The sequence below is a fragment of the Neurospora tetraspora genome (genome assembly GCF_033439725.1).
Source record: "Neurospora tetraspora strain CBS 560.94 chromosome Unknown B0H65scaffold_6, whole genome shotgun sequence".
NCBI lineage: Eukaryota > Fungi > Ascomycota > Sordariomycetes > Sordariales > Sordariaceae > Neurospora > Neurospora tetraspora.
In genome coordinates this window covers 1,422,996-1,435,618 of record NW_026944388.1, presented here as the reverse complement: position 1 = coordinate 1,435,618, position 12,623 = coordinate 1,422,996, and the positions used below count along the sequence as shown (strand labels likewise).

At 52.0% G+C, this 12,623-nt stretch overlaps 4 protein-coding genes across 4 annotated transcripts; 2 read left to right on the top strand and 2 right to left on the bottom strand.

The window, feature by feature from the left end:
• Positions 1 to 364: 364 nt before the first annotated feature.
• Positions 365 to 2,973, top strand: B0H65DRAFT_432002 (uncharacterized protein; the record flags this gene model as incomplete). Its single annotated transcript, XM_062824973.1, has 2 exons — positions 365 to 534; positions 666 to 2,973. The coding sequence occupies 2 exons, from the start codon at positions 365 to 367 to the stop codon at positions 2,971 to 2,973; spliced, it is 2,478 nt and encodes an 825-aa protein (XP_062679316.1).
• Positions 2,974 to 3,477: 504 nt separating this feature from the next.
• B0H65DRAFT_430691 (uncharacterized protein) lies at positions 3,478 to 4,451 on the bottom strand (the record flags this gene model as incomplete). The annotated part of the gene is made up of 2 exons (XM_062824897.1): positions 3,478 to 4,049; positions 4,190 to 4,451. 2 exons carry the CDS (start codon positions 4,449 to 4,451, stop codon positions 3,478 to 3,480), a joined length of 834 nt encoding a protein of 277 aa, XP_062679315.1.
• Positions 4,452 to 5,481: 1,030 nt separating this feature from the next.
• On the bottom strand, positions 5,482 to 7,190 carry B0H65DRAFT_528787 (uncharacterized protein; the record flags this gene model as incomplete). Its single annotated transcript, XM_062828903.1, has 3 exons — positions 6,708 to 7,190; positions 6,301 to 6,631; positions 5,482 to 6,090 (listed from the first exon to the last, which is right to left on the bottom strand). Exons 1-3 carry the CDS (start codon positions 6,836 to 6,838, stop codon positions 5,482 to 5,484), a joined length of 1,071 nt encoding a protein of 356 aa, XP_062679314.1. The 5' UTR covers positions 6,839 to 7,190.
• Positions 7,191 to 7,445: 255 nt separating this feature from the next.
• B0H65DRAFT_577988 (uncharacterized protein) lies at positions 7,446 to 9,022 on the top strand (the record flags this gene model as incomplete). The annotated part of the gene is made up of 2 exons (XM_062830712.1): positions 7,446 to 7,827; positions 8,007 to 9,022. The coding sequence occupies exons 1-2, from the start codon at positions 7,704 to 7,706 to the stop codon at positions 9,020 to 9,022; spliced, it is 1,140 nt and encodes a 379-aa protein (XP_062679313.1). The 5' UTR covers positions 7,446 to 7,703.
• Positions 9,023 to 12,623: the final 3,601 nt, after the last annotated feature.

Below are 12,623 nucleotides of genomic sequence, written 5' to 3'. Positions count from 1 at the left end.
CGGGGAGTATAGGACCAAGTTATGATGGATACTGCCCCAAGCCCAGGGCTTATTACATCCTCTCTCGCCTAGCCAGCTACAACCGCCTCAGATTCTTTTCGTTTATATGTGAGGGCATGACCACTTCGGCCTTCTACCCTTGATCCACGAAGCCTACTCTCGGTCTGCTTGATATCTCGCCCATTCATGTTCCACACCTTACATCTCGGCTCGCTGTCTTTCCTTATTTCAGAACGAAGGCGGACTTTATCCTGGCCCCTTCTCTCCTCTTAGTCAACTTCCCGAACCCGAACCAGTACTGCTCGGATTTCATGAACGATCTCTGAGTCCGAGCTAGACCTACTACCAACCCTCCACAGACAAGATGCAACAGCAAATAGGGATGAGTTATCACCGAGCTAAGGGTACCAGGGAGGCCACGACTATCATGGGTCCCCGTCCAGACCCCTCAGGAACATCATCTTCTACACCTCGGCCTGCTCAGTCGGGAAGGAAAGGGTCGAAGAAAGTAAGAACCGGCTGTCTAACCTGCAAGTAAGTCCGAGCTCCCAATCCCCAGCAGCCTAGTCTCACAAAAAAAAATACGGTTTACGAGTACATCAACAACCGGATCTCCCCTTGACGCCCTCAATCAACTGGAAGTTGTACCTGACACTCGCGTATAGAATCCGCAAAGTCAAGTGCGATGAGGCAAAACCGTTTTGTGTCCGTTGCACAAAGACCGGTCGAAGATGCGATGGATACTTGGACGCAAAAACCATGATCAGCAGGAGACCCCGAAGGTCCGGCGGCGTGTCCCAGACCGGTGCCAACAACCCTCGCGGCTCGCTATCTGTCTTTTACGAATGGGCCTCCTCCGACGAAAAACGTTCCTTTCACTTTTTCCAGGACGTCACGGCACCTTGTCTTTCCGGTGACTTCGACGGTGCTTTTTGGCGTGTGCTTGTGCTCCAGATCTGCGAATCCGAACCAGTAGTGAAGCACGCCGTGTTGGCTGTTAGCAGCTTGCACGAGGCAATGGTACGCGGTGCGGTGGCGCCCTACGTCGACATTACCGACAAGCAGTCATTTGCGCTATTCCAATACAACAAAGCCATTTCTTGTCTTTTGGACCGGATGCCAGACGCCGACTCAAGGCCCCTTGTACCACTTCTCACCTGCATCCTCTTCGTCTTTGTCGAGTTTATGCAATTCAAGGATGTCGAATCACTTATCCACTTACAACAAGGGCACCAGATATTAAGTCAGCTCGAACGGAAGCCATCGCTGCGGGGGAACCCCGAATTTGAGATCATACGGAATCACATTGTTCCCATGTACACGCGAATCAGTCTAACGTTGATGATGATCGGTGGCGATCCTACTGCTATACCAGTGCCCTTGAAGACGTTGATCGACGTTCCGACGACCTTCGAAACGATTGACCAAGTTCGGTACGCTCTACACGACTTTATGGAGGAGTGTCTCAGGTTTACAAAGAAGTCAAAGCCGGCAAAGTACCAACAAGTATCACCAGAAGAACTGCGGGCACTGGAAGAAGAACAGGATCTTTTGATGAGGAAGCTGTCCAGGTTTAACGTCGCATTCTCGCTCTTCCTCTCAAGAAACCAAAAACTTCTCCCGCCGGGATGTGTCGACTTGATCGAAATACATACCAAAACCATCCACATCTGGATATCAACAGCGCTGAGCACCAACGAAACCGCCTTCGATGACCACATCTCATTCTTTTCCGCCATCATTCCCCGCGCATCCGCCTTCATGGAAACTCTTTCCAGCCCTACAACACGCGAAAACCAGACAACCAAAGCCGGGACAATGACAGCAACAGGAACAGCGGCCTCACTAACAGACGCACGACGCTTCTCGGCCATGTTCACTTTTGAAACCCACGTCATAGCCCCCTTGTTCTTCGTCGCCATCAAATGCCGCCACCCCGAAGTCCGCCGCGCCGCCCTCGACCTCCTCCGTCGCAACCCCGCCCGCCGCGAGAATGTCTGGCGCGCCGACATCATGGCTTCGATAGCTGACTACACCATCAAGCTCGAGGAGAGGCATCTGCACTCCCCCGACTCCGATTATGCCCCACCACATCAGGCATCTCCACCCGACGCAACGGGCTCGCCGTTCTCGTACCCTCTCGCCCCTGGTGAGATGTGGTCCAGCGAACTTCAAGACACACCCTTTGGGTATAACGACGCCGATTCCTCGTCAGGATCAGTCGGCGAAGGAACAGTCGACCTGGCCCAATTGGACCTCAGCAATCTCCCAGTCGACCCATCCCTACTGCTTGCTGAAGATCAGCATTCGGTGCACTCGCTCAGCGGTTATTCCTACTCTGCTGCGTCTTCGTACGACATGGATGCCGCCGCTGAGTCAAACGGCACGATATACATGGACGTGGACGTGAACAACACGCCTGTAACAGTTCCGATGACATTATCAGCCGCAGTGGCAGCAGTGACCGCGGCTACATCAACACCAACAACACTATCAGCAACCTCACCCGCCTGGACAACAACAACAACAACAACAACAACAACAACCGGCACATACCCGACACCAAGCATCTTCCTCGAACCACCCACTCCCTTGGTTCAAAACCAACAGCAAACCCAACATCAACAGCAACTGAACTGGAACACTATCACGGCAGCAAACGCCCCCTCATATACTACAACACACCCACACTCGCCGCACTCACGGAAACAATCGTCCGGCATATCCTTCAGCCCCAGCCATTCACCGCCAACACCAGCCCAAGCCCAACGGATGCGCAGTCCTGACGCCCCCTACGATGTCCCCAAACACTTCCGGGTGCACACGGCGGCGCTGATGTCGGACTGTGACGACGGAAAGGAAGAGGGGACGGGTTCGAGGAGGAGGAGTAGCAGTAAGGTGGTTTTGCTGAGGAAGCTGCGGGGGTTAGGGTATGAGTGGGATGTTCAGACGGAGTATTTGGCTGTTAGTTGAACGGGGTTTGAGGTGCAAGAGTTTTGGGTGGTCTTCATTGTCATGGCTGCATTTCTGGCGTGGTTTGGTCTCAGTCTTAAGGGTCGGGACTTCGCTTGTGGACATTGGAGATGTGGAAGCAACGGGGGGACGTGGAAATGGAATGGGACAGAGAAGCATGCACATGCATGGATGAGACGGGGGTATCGTAGAGGTTTAACACGGAACAACTCCAGTCAATCAATCAAGACGATATTGAACAACGTAATTGGAGGTTTCTGTCACTACAGCTTCCTGGCACCCCTACTCATTTTCATCCACCAGGCCCATCATTCTGCTTTTTGACGTGAAGTGACTAAACTCACTCATTTCATATTAGAAAACGCCGTCATAAAACTTTCATCCTTCAAGATGTACAAGCCAGCCCAAACCCACAGGAAAACCCATTCAAGACACCAAACACCAACCACCCAAAACAAAAGACTTTCAAACCCCATCAACCGGCGAAGAAACAACAATCTCATACTACGCCTTGCCATGCTTCTTCGCTTTCACACTACCATTCCCCTGCCCCGGCCCTCCATACTGCTCCTCCAAAACCTCCACCGCCCTCTTCAAATCCGGCACCTCACTCGCATCCTGTGGGACACCCACCCACCTCACAAACCCCATCCTATCCACCGCAAACGCTCCTCCCATCTGCCAGACACTGCCCGAACTATACGTCCCTCCCGTCCTCTCATGCACACTCATCCCCTTCCCATCACCATGTCCATGTCCATCAGCACTAGAATTCGACCCAACGCTAGCCGCCCTCGGCTTCTCCTTCCGTCCCCAAATCCCCTCGGCCACGCCTAGTACGTACGTATTCCACAGCGCCGTCGGCTTGTACGCGTACCACGTGGATGTCGTGCCCAAACCCCATTTCGCGTAGAGCAAGCGCGACTCGTCGACGATCACGTCGGCTTCCCATTCGCCGCCGACGTCGATGACCCAGGCGTCGGTGTCTTGGGGGGAGGAGTGCGAGACGGCGAGGAAGTGAAGGTTGGGGTGCGAGACGGAGAGGGCGGTGAGGATGCGGAAGGCTTTTTCTGCGACTGGATTTTTGTGTAAGTACCTAGTGAGAGGTGGGAAAGGGAAAGGGGATAAAGGGAGGGAAACAAACTAGAAAGGGGGAAAAGGATAAGGCAAGGTAAGTGGAAGAGAGAGGGGGGAGGGGAAAGAAGAGAAAACTTACAAGGACACCCACAATGCCTCAAAAACAAAATCACGGTCGGCTTGGCGCTTGGGAAACGGATCTGCTCCGACTGAGGCGCCCTGCCTCCCATTATGGGAACGGGGGCTACCTCGTGCGGATGCTTTTCCGCATCGTGCTGCCGGTTGTGTTGGCTTTGAGGGCGGGGAGGGATGGGGGTGGGTGGGAAGGTGGTGGTGTCGTAGGAGGCCGAGGAGGGGGTGTAGAGCTGTGGTGAGCCGTCTTCACCGGCGTAGATGGGCATCTTTGGGAAGTTGATTGATGACAGGCTAGTTTATGATGATTGATTGTTATTTGTGTGAGAGTTAAGGAAGAGGCGTGAAGGTTGGTAGGTGTGGTGAGAGATTATGTCGGTCAGTATCTAGATATGGGCAGGTGGCGTGGTGATCACTGAGGGTCGGTCTGTGTAAGTGCCCCTGGTGAGTGAGAAGCTGTAGACAGCCAAGGTGAATCAAGCCAAGCTCAAGGTGATGCACCGAACGGTGTGTGTGCTGTAGGAAACAACGGAATAGGTTAACGTGAACTGAAGGTTGAAGCTGTTAAATAAGCTTAAGTGAGGTCATTGCTGTGCAAATAGTAAGGTAAGTAGAAAACTGTTGGCCCGCGCTTCCCGAGCTCACCTATGCTCGACCGCCCATTGTGGTGTACTTGCCCGTCGAGATTCTTTGGAGGTTCTAGGCGAGTCTGCGGGTCACCCGACTAACACCGGTAGCGAGGGGTACGTGCCCCGGGGTTGTGGTTTGTACAGAAAAACGACCATCCTTAAGATAACTGTCAAACAAGCTCAAACAAGCTCAAACCAATTCGTGGATTTATTGTTAAATTCTCTATGACACAGCTGTGTTACCTTCTTTTCGTCCTTTATTAGCGCCATTCGCCCTAGAGTAATTGGAGGCTTCTTGTACAAAATAAAGACCCTAGAGCGAGGTGGGTATTATTGCGAGCCCCGATATTTTGTACCCTATCGGCCCCCCACCCCTTTCTTAGGTTGGAAACGGCGTCACACCCATATGTCCCCTTACTTCCCTTAAAGAATGTGTCTTGTTCCAAAATTTTGGTCAGAACCGGTTCTAAAAAGTTGTTCTTCAATGAGCTCACGTAATGGAACTAAGCAAGCACCAAGCAATAATGTATGTGCCATATATGTACCGAGGCTATGGATTCACCGGCTGCTCGTCAGTGCGACCGGTCACAGAAGTTTCCCAGCTATGTACATGCCACCTAGACCATACTCGGTGTTTGCTACATGTTCCAAGTATGTAGCTATGCCCCATTTAGCTCGGCTGCTCTGATGAGTCTGCTTGGGCAGCTGCCCCTACGGTATCTTGAGTCTGAAGTGCTTCCTGCGCATTGCCCAGTCCGGTATGTGATGCGCCAGGCTGAGGTTCCGATTGTAGCTGTGGTTGAGGATGTGTGCGGATTGGAGATCCAGGCAGGGGATGACGTGCGGTTTGATATTGTTGAGTTTGTCGTGGATGTTGGTGTTGGCCCTGGTGCTGCCCCTGATCTTGAGGCCGAGTATCATGAAACCTCTGGGGCAACAAGCCAGCTCTCCGAAGAGCATCCGGTAGGGCGTTGGTTACCCTTGGGTGATGCCTTCTGATGATTTCCCGTTGGTCGTCATCGGATATCGACGGGTCATCCTCTGTGGCCGCCGTTGCTAGTGTCGAATCTGAGGCAACGCCTTGGTTGCGACCATCTCTTTCCTCCTCTTCCTCCTCCCCGCCGTTAACACCCTGACCGTGACCATCCTCGATATGACTGGGAAGACTGTCAACTTGACAGTAGACTCGATCGTCTCTTGACGACAGTTTTCTCCGCTTATTGCTTCCATCATTTCTCAGCCCTACTGGCTGCTTACTTTTGGCGCCGGCGCCAGACCCCTATAACGAAATACCAAAGCCGAGGTCAGCAACGGTACTGGCCCTTTTCTTGTATATCGCCGCAGGAATGACATGGATTCTGAGGATTTGTGTGCGATAAAGATAATCAAAACTGGATGGGTGCTTTGTGTGTATGACCTGGTTCAAGATTTCTTGTTTTGGGGGGAATCAAACATGTCACGTCGCCCCGTTCGCCTCAATCTCACACACCATCTCCAGGCTTTCGCGCGTGACTTTGAGCGCGTCATTGATAACGGCCTGCGGAACCGCTAGGCTTGGTGCTGTCGTGGTCGCAGTGGGCACATTGCCGTTGGTAGTGTCGGCGCCGTTGGCTAGCTTCTTGCCGTTTACATCGCCTCCGTTGGCGTCGCCGGAGGGAGCATTGGCTGTATCGTGGCGCACATCTTCCAAGACTCGTCGTAGAAGGGCGGGGAAGGTACTGATTTCGCCAGAGCGGAGGAGGGCGAGGGCGTGGTTCTGAACGGTCGTAGGCCAGTTCGACGAGTGGGCATGCAGCGAGTGTAAGAGGTGGTCTTGAATCCTATTTCCGGGGAAAGAACACGGTGACCGGGTCAACGGGGCTCATCTTCAAAGGGATACGGGGACAGAGTACGTACTTGCCGACATGGCCCTCTTCGATCAAGACCGAATTGATGGCCGATCGCAACTCGGGATCCAAGGTGGCAGGCGTGTAATTGGCAGCCGAGCCGGAAACCTTGACAGGCGCCGACGAATTCTTGCTTGCCATGGCAGCAAAGAGGTGAAGCGATGCGTGGGCTAAATAGCTAACGGTTTCGGAGGTTCAAGGGCGAAAGGCGAGGCTAGAAAGCAGAAGTGGAAGGTCTTTGATACGATTGCGCCGGAGAGGGTTGACAGAAGGGCACGGCCGAAAGTTGTAGTAAGGTTGTTGGTCGCAAATCCCAAATCCAGCAAGGGAAATGCTGGCAGTCGAATATCTCAAAATGCGGTAAAAAGCGGTGCAAGTTGAAGTTGAAGAAGGTTAGGTCTCTGCAGATGGAAAGCGAGGTTGGAAAACGCGGCGGACAATGAAGACGAGGCTGTGAGGAATGGGAAGTTCCAGTGGAGGTTCTGGTATTGCCAGACGGGCTACAGGTAACAGTGCAGGTGCAGCCAGGGGTCTGAGGTTATTGGACTTGTACCTGGGTACAGCCTAGCTGTTTAGGACGCGTGCAGGAGCAGCACTCGTAAATAATTAGGTCTGTGATCAACAGGACAGCTTGTAGGCCGTCCGACCAAGGTTTTAATTATCCACTTAGGTCTGGTCTGTGCACGCTCCCACTTACAAAACTTCGGCTGCAACAGGGCTTCTTCAACCTTCAACTTCAACTTCATGCCACCCCATCTGTCTTCCTGCAGTAGGTACGCCTTGGAGGGGTGGAGGGCATCGGTGTCCCAACAAAGTAGAGCTGTTTGGTATCGGCATACAAAAGCGCAGGCAATGCTGTTGTCCTTTCAAATACATCCCGTCTGTCCTCAGCTTCTTGCCCAAACGTGGTGCTAACATTTTCTAGCAACCAACCTCGACGGGTAGTGCCGTACACTTCACGTGAATAGCTGCATCTTCTCCTATCACGCACACGCCGTGGAGTATTATGCCATCGTTATGTCCTGCCATGGCCACGGAGCATTGGAACCAGGAATCCCCTCCAGATCGTTTCGTCACCTTGCCTCTGTGGTCGAACTTGGGAGAATCATATGCCCATCTCTATGTGCCAGGTTTGCTCTGCCAGTGCCGGCAAAATAAAAAGGTGTTTTATCACTCGTGTTGCTTGCACTCTCGTTCTTGATTGCTTTACTACCCAAGTCAACGTGGACTTGTAACATCTCGAGCAACTTGAGTATCGGCAAGTGCCTGGTCAGAAACCAAACATGTCTTTGAGTTGTCTCCGCACCAGCGTGGTGGCGATCCTGCTGGCTGGCCGTGTTCTGCAATGGCCAAAACCAACAGGGCAACAACAACAACAACAACCAACACCAGGGCAACAACCGGAACCATGGCAACAACCCCAACCAGGATCAAGGCGTCAACAATGGCCAGAAACAGCAAGGCTTCAACAACAACAACCAACAACAAGGAAACAACCAGGGCCAAGGCGGCTTGGGGGGCCAAAACCAGCAAGGTCTGAGCAACAATCAACACCAGGGCAACAACCAGAACCAGATTCGCGGCAATGGCAACGGCAATGGTAATGGCAACCAGCAAGGCGTCAATAATCAAGGGCTGAACAACCAGCAGCATGGTAACCAGCAGGGCGCCGGTGCTCAGGGTGCTAATGGTGGTCAAGGTGCTCAGGGTGCTGGTGGCGCTCAAGGCGCTGGTGGTGCCGGTGCTCAAGGGGCTCAGGGTGGACAGGGCGCTGGTGGTGAGGGAGCTGGTGGTGCTGGTGCTCAGGGTGCCGGTCGTGAAGGCGCTGGTGCTGGTCAGCAGGGTGCCTTTGGTGGTCAACACCAGGGTAACCAGCAGTTTGGCAACCAGCAATTCGGCAACCAGCAATTCGGCAACCAGGGGCAGCAAGGCTTCCCCGGTCCCCTCGGACCCGGTGGCTTTGGACCCGGTGGCTTCGGCCTCGGAGGCGGCTACGGCGGCGCGCACCAAGGTCCTGCTGGCGTCGGCCAGGGAGGTGGTGCCGGTCAGGGTCAAAACGGTGGCGGCGCCTTTGGTGACCAGAACCAGAACCAAACCAACAACGAGCTGCCGGGTGTCAACAACAACAACCACAACAACCACAACACGAACAACAACGTGGGTAACCAGCCAGGTCAAGGTGCACAAGGCTTCAACAATGGCGCCCAGCAGCAGGGGCAGTTTGGCAAGCAGAATGGACCCAGACCTGGTGGACGAGCTGAACCTAGTGGACGTCGCCGTCTTCACGGCTTTCAGAATCCTTATGCAAACTGTCATCATGGCTAAGGTACTAATGAAAAATCTGTCAAGAGGATCAGGGACAGCAACATACATGAAGAAGGCGAAGCACTCTATGGTATCTTTTAGTCAACGGTCAGAGGCCGATGTGTGTCTCATCAGCAGCTGGCTTTTGCGTTTCTACCTCTATGTATGATGGCAAAATAGGATTTCCCATACTGGTTTTCAATCGAAAGTTTATTTCTAACATTCTTACTCGGCATTTGGTGATGATGGTGGGCTAATTCAACCCCAACGCTCGATGAACACTCGAATAGTACTATCGACCTCAGAATCATACTTCACTATCAGTGCCAATTTGTATTCATGCTGAGTAAGACAGAACGTGTTTCTTCGTTTCTCTCATCTGTGAGAGATTACCAGAAGTTATCAGAATCTTCCGGTTGTATGATCGACTAAGAGACATGCAGAGAGACCATCTTCCTTCATGTACGGCAATGACAAAGAACGTTGATCAACCACCATATTTCTGTCGTCGTAGTCCGATACAAGTTGGTCGGTACGAAGTACACTACTACCGCAGGAACGCGCGCGGGTGATTTACATATCACTCGCAAATCACCGAACATCACAGGACAGTTACAGGTGTAGGGTAAGGTAAGGTAGTAAGATTGACAGATTGACACTCGAACGGGCAAGTAAGTAGTGGTTGACAAGCAACGGTCACAAGTGAGGTGATAAGACCGGGGCAACGGGAGAGGCTTCGACTTGGATGGATACGAGATCGATCGATCAATCGACGACAATCGTGACTCTCGGTCTTCATTTTCGGGCAATCATACAACTGGCTGTTGGATCTGGATTTCCCATCAATTTCTTGGCCATCCATGCCGGACTATAACAATGCAGGCATAAATATTCGGAGCCAGAACCGTAAACTGCCCACCCGGAATGGTTCCAAGTTGAAGTTCGGAAGTTGAATGATCGGCTGGCCAGACCCAGCCTTTTTCTGTTGCTAACCCAACCTGCGTGTTAGACGTGCCTGCCTGCCAGGGCATCAAGCAGGGAAAAGAGGTAGGAAATTTGTCCAATAAGGGAAGTGACGTTGTAGATCCTTTTTTTCACCCCTCCATCCATCCATCCGCACGACCGCACCTTCCAGCTGTTCAACGACCATGAATTTGCCGAGTTCCATGGAAGTTACGACTTGGGGTCGGTGGTCATTCCGATATCACCATCACATTCGATTGTCATCCCGCAGCGGACTCGCCAGTTCCGAACGCCACCTGACAACCTACTGACAACGGCAGCAAGAGCGGTAGCGGCAGGAACAGTGGCAGCGGAGCCGCAACGGCAACGGCAACGGCAAATAGTTTCAGCGGGAGACGGAAGCGGTATACACGTAAAACCTGGTATTGTATGCATGTTTACGGGGAAAGATATCGTGATATATCTGTTGTTTCCCCTCAAAAGGCCTCAACAAGTGACAGCGAGTGATCGGGATGTGATTCGGCTATGGTGACTCAATCAGGAACGAGGCGCTTGCAGGTGGCATAGTAAGGATGTAAGAACTGAAAACATCCCCGAAAAGGGAGAAGTCATCCCGAGAGGTCGGTAGCGAGGAAAGCAAGATAAATCACGGGAACGGAAATGCTGGGCAGCGGGATGGAAAGCTGAAGTGAAGGTAGGTATTTGGGGAGTGAAGCGAATGAAGTGAGTAGATGTGAAGTCTTTAAAGGCTGACGATCTGTTTAGCACCTATGTTTCTCGTTACCTATGCTCCGTTAGTGTGTTCTTTTGCATGAGAAACGTAGGCACCATGTTGTATAGTTCATATGGCGTGTATGTTTCCAAAGGTTATAATGATGTAGAGGTAGGTAGCCGACTAAGCGCGGGCATACCAGCCTACCTACACTCACTCATATGTGAGACGACCCCCACGCCGGACAAGGAGAACAATGGGCGGTATGGGGTAATAAGCAAGCATTTGATTTCTCGGAGACAAACCCGTTGTTGACAGTGATAGGTCAAGGTACATATTGATAGACAAGAAAGCTGGCACGGAGAGAGGCAGGAAGAAAAGCCAGAAAGGTTTTCTTGCCAGTGTACTGTACCCCAGACATTCGGTAAAGGAAGAAGCAAAGCGGCAGCTGCCGCCGTCCGAACGAGTGTATGATGAGATGTGATATATGTAAATTGTGATCCTGACTTGGAAAGGAATACCGGAGGGGTGGGGGTTGCTAACATGGAAAACTTGCCCGGGATTCCTAGTGCCATGTAACGGGTATGAGCATCATCCCCCATATGGTAAACTCGGCCGAAACTACTACTTGTGTATGGTGATCATAGCATATGTATACATCTACATATGCATGTGGTTTCAAACGTGGACATGGAGAACCGGGATGGAAAGGGAGAGCAGGAGCTGTGAACTCCCATGTGTCCGGATTTGCTTGACTACCTAGACGGTGGTCTAGAGGTAGGGTTGAGCATTGGTGCCAACAACAGAAAGTCGGCGGTGATGATGGTGATGGTGATGATGGTGATGGTGGGGCGGATGTCTGCTTCCTTCACAAGTTTGTTGTGTGGTTGCTTTCCGCGGCTGCTTCCCTTCTGGAGGTGCCAACAGCCGCACACGTGCGGGGGATCATCACGGGACTTGCAAAAAGAGAAGCAGGGGGAACAGGGGCATCTAAATGGAAGGCCCCATTGAGTTCCTTGTATGGGCCTGTTCGTTCGAGGATACTCTATTGGGCCGGTTTGTTGCTATATACGTACTGTGTATCACATGCTCGGTGGATGGTTGTCTGGATGGATGGACGATATGGTGAAGTAAAGTTATAGGAGGATGCTATGTTGACAGAAGAAGCAAATCTTTGGGGGTTTTCCTAGGTGAACTGGTTCTTTTCTTTGTGGGATTTCGACTAGTTTTCAACTTGTGTTTCAGACAAGCTGGGTCTGAGGGAAGATGATGGCTGTACCGTAACTGATATGGATTTGGATGTACACCATAAGCACTTGCAAAGCGTTGCTGCCGGATGCGAGTTTTTCAACGGCTTACCTGACCATCGACTTCCATCATGAGGCCTGCCGTTTGTTCTTCCTGTCGAATGGTTTCCGGCCATGCATCTTTGTCTGAGACAACGGGAACTGTTAAGGTTGGATCTGCCCCCCCTTTCCCCTTTTGTTTACCAACAGAAAGCACAACTATTCTCAGGTTTCTTCGTTGTCTTGTTCGTACGTAGTTCCTGTGTATTGGCGGTAGTACCATTATACCTAGCTCACACGCATCCAGCTACACGCTCATTGGGTGACATGTTGCATTCAAAATCAAGGTCTGGTATGCTTATACATACCGTAAGGCTGCTACCGGGACGATACCCGTCCATTGAGTCGTCGAGGTCCAGATGACGGCGTACACACCTTGACGCATTATACGTAGTATATGGGTTGCATAGAACATCAGTTGTACCATCAACACAACTTGTCCCTACATATGTGAGGACTCGGGCTAAGGTCGATGTGCTCGGAGGCCAGAACCACCAGACTGATATCCGGAGCAATATGCCCTGTCGATCTTTTGGAAACACCAAGAGGGAACCTTCGGCATAGGAATAAGCCTCGACCTAAGCCTTTTTAACCGCATTTA